The sequence below is a fragment of the Fundulus heteroclitus genome, unplaced genomic scaffold (assembly GCF_011125445.2).
Source record: "Fundulus heteroclitus isolate FHET01 unplaced genomic scaffold, MU-UCD_Fhet_4.1 scaffold_78, whole genome shotgun sequence".
In the NCBI taxonomy this organism is placed as follows: domain Eukaryota; kingdom Metazoa; phylum Chordata; class Actinopteri; order Cyprinodontiformes; family Fundulidae; genus Fundulus; species Fundulus heteroclitus.
Genome location: NW_023397230.1, coordinates 830,413 through 846,936, shown reverse-complemented (window position 1 = coordinate 846,936; position 16,524 = coordinate 830,413). Strand labels below are relative to the sequence as shown.

General features: G+C 42.0%; 2 protein-coding genes across 5 annotated transcripts in view; both read left to right on the top strand.

Annotated features, from left to right (window-relative positions):
* naprt (nicotinate phosphoribosyltransferase) overlaps window positions 1-11,261 on the top strand; it is a 13,360-nt gene extending 2,099 nt beyond the window's left edge. Inside the window, exons 2-13 of the mRNA XM_036134257.1 lie at window positions 78-205; window positions 288-370; window positions 2,127-2,257; window positions 2,343-2,458; window positions 3,560-3,756; window positions 5,942-6,082; window positions 6,216-6,300; window positions 6,389-6,469; window positions 6,547-6,649; window positions 6,762-6,919; window positions 8,224-8,331; window positions 8,423-11,261. Of these exons, the coding sequence (XP_035990150.1) occupies window positions 78-205; window positions 288-370; window positions 2,127-2,257; window positions 2,343-2,458; window positions 3,560-3,756; window positions 5,942-6,082; window positions 6,216-6,300; window positions 6,389-6,469; window positions 6,547-6,649; window positions 6,762-6,919; window positions 8,224-8,331; window positions 8,423-8,509 (1,418 nt within the window). The 3' untranslated portion in view covers window positions 8,510-11,261. The remainder of the gene's footprint in view (window positions 1-77; window positions 206-287; window positions 371-2,126; window positions 2,258-2,342; window positions 2,459-3,559; window positions 3,757-5,941; window positions 6,083-6,215; window positions 6,301-6,388; window positions 6,470-6,546; window positions 6,650-6,761; window positions 6,920-8,223; window positions 8,332-8,422) is intronic.
* Window positions 11,262-14,373: 3,112 nt separating this feature from the next.
* LOC105932869 (1-phosphatidylinositol 4,5-bisphosphate phosphodiesterase gamma-1) overlaps window positions 14,374-16,524 on the top strand; it is a 47,983-nt gene continuing 45,832 nt past the window's right edge. For 3 of the 4 annotated variants that reach the window (XR_002428729.2, XR_001166593.3, XM_021321324.2), the window contains exon 1: window positions 14,374-15,407. Coding sequence is in view for 2 of the 4 variants with exons in the window: in XM_021321324.2 (XP_021176999.2) it covers window positions 15,146-15,407 (262 nt within the window). In the remaining 2 variants the exon portion in view is untranslated. The remainder of the gene's footprint in view (window positions 15,408-16,524) is intronic. The other variant, XM_012872168.3, reaches the window with a different exon arrangement.

Sequence of the window (16,524 nt, the reverse complement as noted above, 5' to 3'; positions counted from 1 at the left end):
CGTGTTGGTGTTGGAGCACGTGATTCAGGGTAGAACGGTCAGGCTCAAGCTCCAGCTGTTTTTGTTTGTGGACTCAGATGTGGAGTTCCTGCGCTCCGTCCTGCCTCCCAACACCGACCCCGCCTTCTTCGACTTCCTGAGAGGCCTCGACTGCTCGGCTGTGACGCTGCGCTCCGTCCCCGAGGGCTCCGTGGTGTTCGCCAGGGTGAGTTCTGGGCCGAGCCCAGCGCGGTCCGGGCAGGAAGGAGCAGCATCAGCAGCTAACGGGGGGGCTCTCACACCCACAGGTGCCTCTGATGGAGGTGGAGGGTCCGCTGGCTGTGGTCCAGCTGCTGGAGACCAGTTTGCTGTGTCTGGTCAATTACGCCAGGTAAAAAGCTGGAGTTTCTGGCGCCGCATTTACTTTTAATTTACAATAAAAAGGAGAAGTCCGGTCAAAATCAGAATTCAAACTGCTGAAAGTATAATTTATTACTACATACTGTGCAATAAATTATAAATTTTTTTAATTAAGAATAATTTTCATTTAATCATGTTTATGTGGAGGAACCCATCTTGGTCAAGAATAGTACTGTCACCTCCCATTTTGTGACGTCACTCAGCGGACCCGCAGTTGAGCAAGTCCCAACGCTCTGTTGTTTGTCACGGCGCACTATTTTCCAAGATAGCAACGACTGCTGCTCTGTAAGAAGCAGAGAGTGATGAAGTACTTAGTGACAGTGATGGGAGTTCCGTGGAGCTATCATCATCTGATAGCGATATGGATTTTTTTAGAAGAGTTTCTTGACAGAAACCGGACTTATTGCCAGTGCAAACTCAGTCGGGGCCCCCAAGATATATATATAAACGCGTGTGTGTGTGTGTGCGCCCGCTCCGCCGCAGTACGGCTTTACCGGCGCTGCAGCGGAGGAGAGATCGCGCTGAAGTGACTTAAGTATTTCCCCTCTAGTTAATAGGGCAGGTGGTCATTATTGTATAAATATTAAAATATAAAAGCGTTCCAGCACATGTTGGGGCGGAGGGATACCACATGTGATGTGATATCCCTCCGCCCCTCTGGTCGGTGACCATCCCCGCAAATTCTAAATTAAAAATTCTAAATTAAAAAATAACTTACCGAAAATCCTCGCTCTCATGTCATGTTCAAAACATTCTTCTTCATAATGATCGCTGCATATGACGTTTTTTCTCTCTGGCCAGAAGTTAGATGGCAAATCCGCTCTCTTCAAGTTGGCAATCCAGCGACAAGCCCGGTGGCTCATGAATCAGAAAGTTGAAATAAGCAATGTTTTTTTCTACTTTTACCAGTTGTGTTGGAACATCCAATGGCCATGCACGTGAGCATTGTTGCTTCACCAAAAGCTCTTGGAAATGTCAGCGGTGAAGTCCTCTGGAAATCCGAAAAAATTGTTGATGATCGCAGCTGTGTAGAACGGCTCCTATTGACTTTGCATGGAAAGAGCGGAGAAATGCTGTCGCCGCTCCGCTTTTCCACGTCGCAGGATGTGATGTCAGACGGCCATTACTGCCCAAATATGGGCAGTAATGGCCCCCATACACAGTGATCCAGACGACAATTTATGTTTTTATTTTCTTATTGAATAAGGATAAGTTCATTAAATAACCACAAATGTATTAGTTTTAGTTATAGCTAATGGTCCCCTCATTTTTCCTTGTTGACCGGACTTCCCCTTTAATAGTATCTAAAATTGATCTAGCCTAAAGCCTTTCACCCAGCGTTTCTATTCATGTCTTTGTAGTGGCGTTTTTTTTCTCATTAAAGTCCATCCACCCATCCATCGATTGGGTGAATGCGGCTTTAATGTAAAGCGCTTCGAGTGGTCAGTAAAACTGGAAAAGCTCTATGTAATTCAGTCCGTTTGATTCCTTCAAATGTTGCTTAGCATCTTAACATACAGTTTTTTTTCTTGTTACGCCGTCTGTTTTGTGAAGGTCCTGTTAAAATAAATAAATAGGAAAAATCAGCTCATAAGTGGAAGCAAATGATTAACGTTTTACAATTTTCTGCCAGAATATGGTATGCACCAGCTAATTTGGCCCATCTTCTAAATCTCTCCCTTGATTTTTGCTCTGGTTTCAGTGTCTTCTTCCTTTCCTCCTTTCAGCCTGGTGTGCAGCAACGCCGCGCGGTTCCGCCTGGCAGCCGGACACCACCGGAAGCTGCTGGAGATGGGCCTCCGCCGGGCTCAGGGACCAGACGGAGGCCTCACCGCCTCACGGTACACGTACATCGGAGGTGAGCGGACAGCCTGGTCCGTTTTCTGCACCGATGCGTTCAAAGCCAGCACCTGCCCACCCACCAGTCCCTTTTTGTCTTCCAGGGTTTGATCTCACCAGTAACGTTCAGGCCGGTTTCCTTTTCGGGATTCCTGTTGTCGGGACCATGGCGCACTCTTACGTGACTTCCTTCAGCTCCTTGGAGGAGGTTTGGCCACAGGTAGGTACATGTTCCCTCCTCAGAACATCCCAGTGACCTCACATTCGCAGCTTTTAGCCTCAAACTCAAGCAGAATAATGTTTCCTTTGTGCCTTGTTTTACAAATTCTCTTGAAATATTATTGACATTCTGAGTCAATACCAGGTTGAATACAGGTCTAAGGCATTTTTTAAAGCTCTTCTCTTGATTGGTCGGTCCTATCAGCTTGAAATAGTAAATATTTCTTTATCAGGTGAGTCAGAGTTTTAACAAAGCAGAGTGAAGGTTGAACCTTGGGAAAAAAAGAAAATAAAACCAGCTTTCCAATGCAATGTGAAACCTGTGAGCCAAAGTAACAACGTCTCATATTTTAATCTACCTTTAACTGCATCAATATGGAGTGCATTTTGTTCCATTATTGTTGCAGGCAAAGAAGACACTTTGTAAATGGAAATAAAAAATGCAATCCAGAAATTAAACTTTTGAAAATCTTTTTTTTTACAGACTTTTTACAGAGTTTTTCAAATTAAATTTTTTCAAATTTCTCTTTTTCAGATTGAGTTTTGTGAATTGCATTCTTTTCAAATTGTGTTTCCCAGATCACATTCTCTTCATTTCTGGGGACGAGAGAGGACGCATGTCTATATAAATATAAAATCTGTAAAAAATTAAATGTGACAAAAACAAAACTTTGAAAAGAAACCTGAGAAAACACCAAAGTTTCACCCAAAACCTTTTTAAGGAATTTTTCAAAGGTTCATTTATGGATTGCATTTTTTTTTTTTCAAATTCCATTTACAAAATGTGTTTTTTTTTTTTGTTTTTTTTGTTGCTTTTTTATTTCCATTTACAAAAGCTTTTTTTTTTTTCGTTCAAATTTCCATTTACAAAAGTTTTTTTTTTTTTCCATGTACAAAACACGTTCTTTCCTTGCAACGATAATGGAACAAAATTCACTCCATACATCAAGAACAACAAAAAAAGTTCAGGGTGTTTAACTTAAATGAGTCAGAAGATGTTTGTGTAATCTGCATGATGTTGTATTTAAAGAGTCGTTCAGCGTTCAGAAATCTGATTTAGCTTTGCCCTTTTAGTGACTGTGCTGTAATTGTTTCCTCCCAGACACTAGTGACAGCAAACGGAGACGCCGATCCGGTCGATGTCATTTCTCTGACTAAAGGCTGGTTGAGGCGAGTCTGTGAGCTCCTTGGAGCGGAGCCTGGGAAGATCCGGGAGGGCGAGCTGGCGGCTTTTCTCTCCTACGCCATCGCCTACCCTCACAACTTCCTGCCTGTGATTGACAGCTACAGTGTTGAATGGTAACTCCAGAGACCTTTTGTTCAGTTGTTTTACAGTTTTGGATGATTTGATGTCATCAGCACCCACATCTCCCCACTCCATGCTGAGATAAAATTTACTTCTGACCTTTAGATGTCACTTTTGCACCAAGTTATAAACTTCATTTAGGGTTTAATTCTGCTCCCTGGTTCTAAAAGGCTTTCTGAGCAGTGGGGGAAACCCTGGAAAATGTAAAAAAAACCAAATGGGGACGAGCGTTGAAAATTACCACAACAAAACTCTTCCGTTTGATTCAAGCATTTTCCTGGTTTGGATAAAGGAAGATAAAAACGTGCAAAAAAAAGTTTTGTATTCCCTTCTTTCAAGATGTAAATGTTGTGTTCTTCCTTTCTTCCACCCTTACCCCCAACCTATCCTTTCCTCTTACCTTTCTTGTTTACCTCCTTCTATCCATCCTTCCTCCCTGATGTCCCTCTTTGGATGTTTCCTCACCTCATTTCCTCTTTCGTTCTTTATGTTCTTGTGTACCATTTCGTTATTCTTACATTTATTCCCTCATTCTTCAGATACTTCCTTTATTGTCTCCTTCCTTCTGCCCACCCACATGTCCTGTCTTCCTTCCTTGAATATTTCCTTCCTTCCTTGAATATTTCCTTCCTTCTTTGAATATTTTCTTCCTTCCTTGAATATTTCCTTCCTTCCTTGCATATTTCCTTCCCTCCTTCCTTCCTCTCTCCCCTCCTTCCTTCTTTCCTGCATTCCCTTTTCCCTTCCTTCATTCCTTCCTCTCTCCCTTCCTTCATTCATTTTATCCTTCATTCCTTTTTTCCTTCATTCCTTCCTCTCTCCTTCCTTCCTTTTTTCCTTCCTTCCTCCCTTCCTTCCTCTCTCCCTTCCTTCATTCCTTTTTTTCCTTCATTCCTTCCTCTCTCCCTTCCTTCATTCCTTTTTTCCTTCATTCCTTCCTCTCTCCCTTCCTTCATTCCTTTTTTCCTTCCTCTCTCCCTTCCTTCCTTCCTTTTTTCCTTCCTTCCTCTCTCCCTTCCTTCCTTCCTTTTTTCCTTCCTCTCTCCCTTCCTTCCCCTCTCCCTTCCTTCCTTCCTTCCTTCATTACTTTTATCCTTCCTTCCTTCCTTCATTACTTTTATCCTTCCTTCCTTCATTACTTTTATCCTTCCTTCCTTCCTTCCTTCCTTCCTTCCTGTCTCCCTTCCTCTCCCTTTCATTCCTTCATCATTCACTCATTACTTTTATACAATTACTTCCATCCTCCTTTCCTTCTCCCTCCTCTTCCTCTCTCCCCTTCCTCCTATTTCCTTCTTCCTTCCTTTCATCCTTCCTCCTTCCCTGCCTTATTTCCTTTAAGTCCCTTCGTTCCTTCGTTCCTTCCTCTCTTCCTTCGTTCCTTCCTTCGTTCGTTCGTTCGTTCCTTCCTTCCTTCCTTCCTTCCTTCCTTCCTTCCTTCCTTCCTCCCTTCCTCCCTCTCTCTCTCAGTTTCTGGTATGTCCCGATTCCATATTTCACCGGTGCTTGCTTCTCTTCACTGTCTCCCTGTTCATTTTAGAATCATTTTTAAAGTTTTATTGTTGACCTAGGAGGCCCTCAGTGGGCTGACACCTGCATATTTGTCTGATCTCCTGCAGCCTTGTGTGCCCTCTAGATCCCTTAGATCTAAGGTCCATTTGTGTTTAGTTGGCCAAGCTGCTCCACAGAGGTGACCAGGCTTTTCCTGGTGTAGCTCCTAAACTGTGGAACCAGCTGCCCCTTCATAATAGACAGGCCTCAACCTTTGGTGCTTTTAAGTCTCTTCTTAAATCACATTTATGCTCTCTGGCTTTCAACACAGAGTTTTTCTCCATTTTTCTTTATTTGTACAGTGTTTGTATTGAATTATCATTGATTGTTTTTCTTTTTGTGTGCCAATGGCAGTTGTTCTTAAATGTGCTACATAAATACCTTTGATTTGATTTGTAAACTCCGCCTCCTGTAGAAATGTCTTCCAGAAATTCACCGTGAACCCCAGTATTTTATATTTTTAAACGAATGTAAAGGAATCATAACACTGGAAACTTGTTTTGGAGCCCTGTTCAAAATCCGTCGCTGTCGATGCTCACTAGTTGCAACTTGTGTGTCTGAGAGTGTTTTTTTTTGTTTTTTTTTTTAGACCTGGTTAATTTCTGTAAATTGTCTTTACATATATTTCAGCAGTGGACTGTTGAACTTCTGTGCTGTGGCCCTGGTGCTGTGTGAACTTGGTTACCAACCCGTGGGGGTCCGTCTGGACAGCGGAGACCTCTGCAAGCAGTCCACAGCGGTGCGCCGGGTCTTTGGACTCTGCAGCGAGCAGTGAGTAAGGTGCAGGATGCGCACTTATGTAGGTTGTGGTTTTTTTTTAATTATTTGTTTTGTTTTTTTTATTAGATTTGACCCTTTTTGGAGAATCTTATTGGTTCCCTCTTTCTTTGTTTCACGTCTGCAGGTTTTCCGTACCAGCTTTAAATTCTCTGATCATCGTAGGAACCAACAACATCTCAGAGGAAAGCATGACTGAACTCAACAAGAAGGTGACCGAAGTATCATCATTGTGGAAGATCTGCTTTTTTAAAAGCTCCTTATACTTTCTGGTTTTTTTTGGGGTTTTTTTTGCTTTAGGCGAATGAGATCAACGTGGTCGGCGTGGGAACACATCTGGTGACCTGCACCAAGCAGCCGTCTCTGGGCTGTGTGTATAAGGTAACTTTTAACCCAGAAATGGCCGCGCTCGGGCGGCTCAGGTGGCGTTAAGATCTGTGTGGTGTTTGTGCTCCAAGCTGGTGGAGGTGAGAGGAACGCCGAGGATGAAGATCAGCGAGGACCCGGAGAAAACCACTGTGGCAGGGAGGAAAGCCGTCTACCGGTTGTTAGATGCTGACGGTGAGATTAAACTCCAGTTTTGTCTTGTGTTTTCCTTCTCTGAACAACTCCACATGCTCTCCTGTGGTGGAATGTTCTCCTGCTGATCTTCCCCGTTTCTTTCCCTCTGCAGGACATCCTTTTCTGGACTTGCTGTGCCTGAAGGTCGAGCCTCCTCCCGAGGCAGGGTGCACGTTGACCTGTTACCCTCTAGAGGGCGATAACGCACCCGTTTCCGTCACTCCAGCTCAGGTGGCCTGTCTGCGAAAGGAAGTCTTCTTAAAAGGGCAGGTTAGTCTGTGTACCAATCTTTTTTTTTTTTTAAATGTTTTCCAGAAACACTTAAAGGCAGTTCAGCCGTTGACGGAGTGATCAAGAGTTTCACGTGTCATTCTGTCCCAAACATTCTCCGCTGGGGACAAGCCAGGCCAGTCCAGCTGCCGTACCATTTCCTCTTTCCAAACCATTGGAACATTTGCAAAATGTGCTTTTACATCATCTTGGTTTAAAAAAAATGCACAGAGATCCCTGGAAAAGATGTCTCGGCTGGATTCTGCGTTAATATTGCAGAATGGAAATGAGCTTGCCAAAGATATTGATACAACCTCATACCCTCACATAGCCTCACCATACGAACGTGCTGGATGTTCGTTTTTCTTTCTGTGTTATCTCCAAATAAAGAGCCTGGAATTTCCTTCCACAATCCAACATCCCTCTCTGTGATGGTCACTCCCGAGCTCAAACATTTGGGTAAGACTTGCATGGGGCATCGTTTCTGCAAAAATAATCCAACGTCATCCCTTATCCATGTGGTTCTATGAACAGTGGATGAACGTTGGTTCTTTTGCAGCGGAGCCTGAAGGATCAGCGAGCACAGCTGTCCAGGTTTAGGCTATTTCTCTCAGATTGCTTTAGTGATTAAATTGTACATCGTCTTGCACTTATAATAATCTCACATATCCCTTCAATTAGCCTTGGTTTTTAATCGCTTGAAGGATTTTCTCCCATGTTGGAGGGGAATTAAGGTCTAACCTGGTTAGATTACAGGCCGATTAAAGAGTTTCACCTCAAATAGTTTTTAATCCGTTTGTTCACTTTCTCTGCATATCACAAACACCACAAAAACCATTGCGCTCTTGTCAAGCCGGTGTATCGAATGTTAACTCGTGTTAAGGCAATGTAACCACTTTTTATTATATTTAATTACCCTCCGATCGTCAATCTGTGAAACAGGGCTCATATCTGTTTTTATCTAAATACTAATCAGTTTCTGCTAATGCTATCAAAAAATATATTCACTAAATATAATATTGAGAGTTAATCTTTACGTCCAAGTTGGATTTTTTTTAATTTTTTTTTTTACATTTTATAGTAGGATGTAGTAGAGTTAAAGATTAAACGCTTTATGTTGCATGACTATATCATTTCTTTAACACTCTTAGACAACATATCGTACAAAAACCTGACAATATGAAAGTTATTCAAACTTAAATTTTCTTCTACGATTAACCATTAGGAAACATTTCATTGCAAAACGACACAGAGGAGGAGTTTTAGTCTCACCTAATCTGTGTAACATTTTTTTTTTTTTTTAGGTCAAAGAGCCTCTGTGCGGCGCTGCAGAAACTAGAGCAAAGGTCCAGAGCTCGCTGCAGACCCTGCACCCTCGGCACAAGAGGCTGCAGGAGCCTGACTCATACATGGTGAGGTTAATTCACAGATTTCCTCACTGTCACTCTCACAGCACGTTCTTCATTCAAAAGATTTTTAGACCGTGGCTTTCTCTCCCACCAGGTGGCGCTCTCAGAGAAACTCCACCACATGGTCACTGAACTCCAAAAAGGCAACAGCAGCAACAGCAACTTTCTGCTAGCCAACTAAAAGTGTTTTTTTTTTTGTTGTGTTTTTTTTATGTCTGTCTGTTTCCGAAGTGCCTCAGAGTCAAATGCGCACCAGCTGAAACTGACATCTGTGTCTAGGCGCTGATCGTCTTGGTAGCTCGGTTAAAATGAGCAGGGAGGGGTCTGAGTTTTCAGAGGTAAACTAATCATTTTACTAAGTGCTATCTATCCAACATAATTTTTTTTAATGCAAGATGTTGCCATGTTTCATAAACATCTGGCAAATAGGATACAGGTGTCAGACAAGCTACCTTCACATTGCAGGCGTTAAGACGTGTTTGCATTGGATTCTCAATGCGAGCACCGTCAGACTTCACTCAGATACAGAGGATATATGGCTCTGAAGTGAACCGCACGCACAGAAGAAGAGTCGCATGCGGCTATGTCTGCAAAAGGAAATCTAGATGTTTCACAGGCCAGGATCCATGTACCACCTCTGAAGCTCTTGTGCAATTAGAACCAACAGGGTTATAAGTAGCTCTGTCAATGGTTTGTGCTAGAATGGTCCTAAATACCTCGACACAAACGTAGGGAATGAACAGAGCAGCTGCAACATTGGCCGGGCTTTTTCGGTCCATTGCTTAAATTTGACCCTGCTGTTTCCCGCCTCCTCCTGCGCAACACTGGGAGCCTGCCCCATGCGGGGATGGAAGTTGGATTACTGTATTTTTCGGACTATAAGGCGCACCTAAAATCCTTACATTTTTCTCAAAAATTCATGGTGCGCCTTGTAATCCAGTGCACTTTATAAATGATTACCGTTGCAACAATAAACCTAGTAAATTAATTCAATATTAAAGTTATGTTTATTTTGGCCTTGTGTTAGAAACAGGGCAGTGTAGTCCAGCTACCCTGTCCTCCCGATGGAGACGGACAGCTCTCCCTCTCAGGAGAGAGCGATGTACGTGAAGGGGCGGAGTGATATTACACACGTGGGAAAAATATTTAGTGTGCCTTATAATCTGCTGCGCCTTATATGTTAACAAAGACACGTTAATTTGCTGTGCGCCTTATAATCCGGTACGCCTCATGGTCTGAGAAATACGGTAAAAGCGGGATGGCCGTTCAGGTGGAGGTTACTTGGGGAAATATCAGACACCCAGTTTAGGACCAGATGCCACAGTAGCCTGGGTCCAATTTTAAAAGATCCAACTCATAGAAAAATCCCTTTCTCCCTTTAGTGGGATTTTAGCCTAGGTTTACAGTCATTATTAGAATATTTAATGAATTAATAATTGGAATATTAATATAAACTAAGTTCAGCATATTTTATATAGCTTAATTACACATGGACATAAGATTTTTGCAGCCTTTATTCCTGTTTAATTTTTATAATTTTCTGCTTAAAATTTATGAAAAAACATTTCAGATTAGAACATTGCATCAGACCAATATAAAAATATGTTCAATAGAGAAAGGTACTTTTTAATCTGACAAAGGAGCTTCAGTTGCATTCATATTCTAATTTATTTATTGTGTCTGTATACGATAGCCTTGTGCAGACACACAGGTAAATTGTAAAAGTTTGGTTAATAAAAATGCTTTTTCAAATTTTCTGAAAAATGTTTGGAAAATCTGATGTGATTTCAAATAAAAAAAAATTCAGATTTTTTTTGGTTCCTTTTTATTTGAAATGAACCATATAACTACATGAACATTTGCATCGACCGATAAGTAAACCAGCGCTTATATTAACAAACGTTTATTTCCTTCTTGTTGCAGCATCTGACAGCGATGGTGATTCAGCGTAGGATTGTTTAACTGCAGCAGAGAAGCAATGTTAGGTTAGGGAAAACATATAATACAAATATTATTGGTCATATTGATTATCTGTCATGATGGCAATATTAATATGAGACATTGATATCCGCCTTTTATTGCCTTCATCTATTGTTTTAGCGTTTGTCCCTCTAAGCTCCTGCCTCTTGGTGAAGTTTACATTCACACTTGAATGGTGGATTTGTTTTTAGATAGAACTTAGTTTTGAGAATAGTATCGAAAATTTTTAACGTAGACCGCGGTCCATCTTAGGAATCAAAATGAAAAAAACAAAAGATTTTCTTTATTTAAATTTATTTAATCAAACATGTTTCTTTAAAAAAGAAAGTAGCTCTTTAGCTAAAACTTGCCTTCAGATTTAAAAATGAAAGAAAGCGTTATCTGCTTTCCAAATATAAAATGTGTTAATTTATAGAAAAGAGAAATAAATCATTATGCATCAACCCTGATTGCTTAGTTGTGTTTGAAACGGAAGGTTGTGATAAATGCAGAAATGAATTCAGCTTTCATGCATCCATCATTCAGCAGATTTTGCAACAAATCAGAAACATTTTCGTTTTGAATTGCGCCAAAATAGACAGAAGGCGATCAGCGGGAAGCTATATTTTCTCGGGAAGTCTTCAGAGGAAACCCAGAAATCTTTTCTTATGAAGATCTTGCAATGATCCAACTTTGATGAGGACGTTTGCAAGTTTTTTTGATCAATTACATCCTAAAAAAGCTGCACTGAAGGATACAAAACGGCAGAATGTATGAGCTCTTTCGGTTTAAGCTCCATGAATCTCCATCTGCAGAGGAATGCAAATCAGGAACGTGTGAGGCTTAGATTAAGTCTGGCCCCATGCAGTACCTCCAAACTCTGGACTCAAGTTTGTAGGCTTACCTCAACTGTACATGACATTATTGGGCATTTTAATTGTTTATTTTGCTTAATAAATTCATTTGCAACCTCATTAGTTTTCTGTTTTTTTCTGTTCTGTTTATTTTATTTTTTTGCCTGACCCCTCCACCGTTCCCCCGAGTCCTTGGGCTTTGTTTCCCTCTAGTGGTAGCAACGAAGTATTATATGAAATGTCTTCATAGGAGTATACTGTGCTTTTCTCACATTTTATAAATATACATAATAAATTTAGACTTTATATGTAGTGTTTGCACCGGCTTCACAACAGTATGTAAAAGCTTTGTGTGTGTTTGACTACGCTTGGTTTTAAGATGTGGATGCACCTCCAGTGCAGTTTCATCATCTCTACTTCCACATGAAATCCTCCACCTCCCTGTGCTTCCTCTGTGAAGAAAGAAAGTTGGATTGAATTCTGATTGGTCGCCTGCTTGTCCAGCAGCAGTACGAGCTCAGATACACCCAGTGGACATATGGTGCCGTTTAGACATGGAGAGAACGTGATATCATCCATGACCGTCTCATCCCCCTGAGGTAGATCAGTTAGCCTCTCACATGTGTGCCGTTTTGTAGCCTTCTCACAGTTGTGCAGATACAGGGACATGTATATACAGAAGCACATTTAAGTCTAGTGCCAGTGATGGAATCAAGGGTTTGTCGTGATAAACCTACTGTTGTAAAGGCGCAAAATGGATTGTTTAAACATTTGATTTTAATGAATATACGCAAAAGCCCTGTTTTGTCCAGTACTAATACAAGTAACAAACTGCAGAATATGGACACAATGCGATCTAATGTGATTTATTTCTAATGCCTGAAAAGCTTTATTATATAAAGACTTCATGAAAAGTCAAATTTGAAGTACAATCTAGAATAATATAGTATAGTTTATTATAATGTTTATAATTATTGGAGACTGTATCCTGCGGGCTCTATAAAGTCTCATCAGGTGGTATTTGACCTTTAGATATGTTCCCTACCTCAGAGTTAACATCATGTAACGTTCAGAGAACATTTAGGGAACGTTACTTTGAGTTTCCTTCAAGATCACATAGATTATTTTGCCACTTACCTTCAAGGAACCTTAAGAAAATCTTCCAGAAATGTTGCAGCAGCTGTAACCTTCTGCTACTGTTCAGGGAGTGTTCTTAGAAGGTTACACCCTAGGGAGCCCTTCAGAAACTTTCAGGTTATGTTCCCTAAAGGTCGCGTGTTTAGTATTGTAACCACTTTTTTAAATGTTCTTTTATTTTGTATGCTTTATATTAATTATATATTATGTTTGCAATTAAAGTCAGTCTAGTTCATATTAGATTTTCTACAGAACTGAAACATTGAACAGAATAAAACAAAACTCCACAGAGGATATCTAAACAAAAAAGGAAATGTTGTGCATTCAAAGCACAGAAGCCAGTCCTCTTGCCTTTATACGTAATTTCCGTTTCCTTGAGATTGCTTCAAACTCTCTGCTGTTGCTCAACGGGAATGTGTGATTTCGTACCTATCTTCTACAGTTCTACAGGACATTTGTCTTTATCCATTTTTGTGTGATAGCCAATCTGGCTGCAATGAAGCAGATAATCTTATTTTATTAATGTTTGCTTAGTGAGAAAAGCCTGAAAGTAATTTGTACCAGTAAAAATGTACATTTGCCTTTTAATAAAATGACAATTTCTGCATAAATGGTATGCCAGTGATCATGAAAACAGATCTTAACTGAAGCTACTCAGGCCTGCAGGGCTTTAGATATATTGTGGGGAGGTTTTGTGAGTCATTGATGCTCTTAATTTTGATAGAGTAATTTTGATAGACTAGCCTTTCCTGGGAAGGTTCTATACTATTTCCATTTCTTTATCATTCTGCTAGCATATATTAATAATTAATATTACCCAAAATGGTTGAATATTATCAAGAATTCAAGCACAAAGCAGCACATGCTTTCCCAACCTAGTGCATAGACATTAAAACCATGGCCTTTTGGGCTCAATGCCTGGATTATTTTTTTCAAATAGCATTGGATCTCATAAAAGGAAACATTAGAAAAATATATATTAATCAAACATCTGCATTAAACCCTTAGAATTAAATTAGTTTACTATGGAAAAGTAGATGTATATATATTTTTTTCAATTTCTTATGGGGATTATATTCTGCCTGCTACACAAAACCAGAGAATATCCATTCAGGTAATTTGGACAAATTCAAACGAAAACCTCAGATAGGACCTGAGAGAAGCATCACGATATATGTGCCATATGCCTCAATAACTGCAGGTCATATTTAGGGGGATGAAGTAGAAAATAAAAGTGAAAGATAGTGAGTAAATTAATTGCTGAATAATATCTATCTATCTATCTATCTATCTATCTATCTATCTATCTATCTATCTATCTATCTATCTATCTATCTATCTATCACAAAGGATAGCTTTCCTTAAAATGCTTTGTATAAAGTCTGACTCTATGACAAAGGAAAGCATAAAGACTATAGGGGTAGTTTAAAAGAAGTCTCCAAACAGGGATAAAAATGTGCAGAAGGTGAGCTGACAGTCACGTAAGAAAAAAAATAAAACACGATATGGGATCTCAGTTGTGTTCCAAGCTGTGATGAAGTCTCAAAGTAAATAGAATTAGTCAATAATTTCGCTTTGAGTCTGAATAAGTTCTCAAAAACCTAAGAATGTCTACATACAGCCTTGAGAGGAGGCGTGTAACTCTGAGACCAGAAGGTCTAAACATGGATTTAGGTGAGGAGAACACACTGCTGAGTGAACATAGTATCTCAAAGTTAAAGAACAAAACTCAGATTAGGATAAATATTAGGAAGTTTCACAAAATATCATCAATATATAATTTAGTGAGTGCTTTTTTTCCCCCATCTGTATTTCGTGCACAGTAGGCCAGAACTGTGTATATTTTTTATTCAAGAATCTCGCACACACAGGCAGAGAATTGGTCCTCTATTACTTTATTTAAGGGGTAAACAGAGGGTAAAACTCCCCCCAGTCAGGCCTGCAAGTCTCCTGTCGGCCCGCAGAGGTCGCTCTCCTCTCTTCCTCCCCCACCTCCTCTCATGGCTTTCCTCTCACTCCCCCTTTTCTCCCCCGGATCCTTCCAGCAGCATAGAAAGGAGGAGAGAGAGTTAGAGAAAAAAAAAAAAAAAAAAAGTCCGATCGAGTCTTTCCGGTCTGCCAGCCCCAGTTTCCTTTCAGCCCTCTGCTGCATGGAGCAGAAGGAGGCGCAGGACCGAGCCCTGGACGAGGAGGAGCCGGGGACTTTAAACCCCGCACGGTGACTCCAAGCCGTGCAGCGTCGTCTACGCCTCGTTACATAAGGCGCTCTCTGAGCCGGAGTCCCTTCTCCAGGACGCAGCGCCGGGATCTATCCGTCTACCGCCCCAGCGGCAGGCGGCAGGCGGCGGCGCCAGGCGGCGGCAGGAGACGACGACGCGGCGGCCGTGCCAGGGAGGATTTACAGCCGGACTGCGCTGCTCCCCCCTTTTTTCTCCCCTCCCTGCTGTCGTGGACTCGGGAGGACCGGGAGGAAAACGCAAACCGGGTGGAAACCCGAGCCCAGCGGTGATGAGAACTAACCCCGAGTGGATTTCGCTGGTGTGCCGCCAGAAGCATCTGGAAAGGATAACGCAGGGATCCGCTCCCCCTCCGGAGGACCAGAGCATAATTCACCTCTCAGACGTTTTTTGCGTGTCGGCTGCTGAGGGATGTCTTTCAGCTCCTTCCCCCCTGAGAAACGGATGTAATCACCCCGGCTGTTCCCAGATTTCCCTCCTGGCAGCGGTGGCTTTCTGGGCATGCTGGATAGAGGTTTCCCTCTGTGCGTCGGCTGAGGGATCCGGGTCCTGCTCATAATTAACCCACCACCACCCCTACCTCCCTCCTCTCAGCAGACCAGGGATCCTGGTCCCAGCTATGCAGTGAGGATGTGTGCAGCCAGGTTCAGTGGCTGCCTCAATGGCTGCGCAGAGGAGGCCGCCTGCGCCGCCGTCGCCCCGGTCACGGCCTCCAGGATGCTGGACTGGACCGAGGTCGGCCCCCGCGTCCTGAGCAGCCTGGAGACGGGCACCGTGCTGACCGTCTTCTACCAGAAGAAGTCCCAGAGGCCCGAGAGGAGGACGTTCCAGATCAGGCAGGGCACCAGGCAGATAGTGTGGGGCAGGAGTTCGGATAAGATGGAGGGAGAGGGTGAGTGCTGCAGCTTTCACCGTCTCTCCGCTGCTCAATGTGTGGATGTGATGGGCGAGCGCGTTTTAGCCTGACAGGAGAAAAAGTTTTTGCATTGCAGGCGTGAGACTTTGGGCAGCGTGCGCACTGGTAGTGTTCATGAAGCTGCAGAGTGACTAAAAGCAAAGCAGCAAAAACGCAGAGCATCCAGCCAGTAAAACAGAAAGAAAGAAATAAAGTCAGGTGGGTGTTGTTAATGAGCTGCAAAACCCCAAATTGGGGCTTGGAAAATCTATGTTGCAGCTTTAGTGCTTTATTTTATTTTTTTTTCATATATATACATCAACATTAACAGATTCCGCTTGGATTGGCTGCACTTAAATTGCGGTGGGTAGGAAAACGTTAACATTTTCTTTTACAAATAAAAACCTAAAAAGTGTGGCACGCTTGAAATACAGCCGACACCCCTAAATAAAGTCTCAGTATAACCGGGGCCGCTCTCTGAGGGACTCAAAGGTTTGTTGGAGAACACGATCCAAAGCTTTAGACGTCTCACAGGGCCCCGCTTGATCACCATGAACATGGGAAGGCCACAGCTGCAAACCTGTCAAAGAAATGTCAGCACACCCAAACCCGCAAGGAGAGCATCAACAGAGAGGCAGGGGAGGAGCTGCAGAGATCAGCGGCTCAGGTTGGAGAACCTGTTGACTTAAGACAACTCAGGAAGGACGTTAATGTCAGGCGTGATCCGTCACGTTGAAAGCTGTCCTTTTTTTTTTTTTATTAGTTTTAGCTCCAAAAAGCTATAAGAGATGTAACTGGTTTCTAAAAAGAGAAACAAGATGTTAGCAAATGGACACGCCGTGACTGCGAGGAGGGTACGAAGAGATAAACGGCGTCGTGATGCAAATCAGTGACAAAGAAATTAAACTAAAAACCGAAATATGTAAAAAAAAAAAAAAATAATCTGCTTGAGTTTTCTCATCTGTAGCTCCTCCAACAGGCCTTCTTCCCTCATAGGACTTGATACATCCTGTAAAACATTTTACCAAGATCAGCTTCCAACAGTAGGGCCGAGCCAATGAGGAGACTTGGTTGATACAAACAAGGCGATTTGTACAGACTTAAAATAAAACAA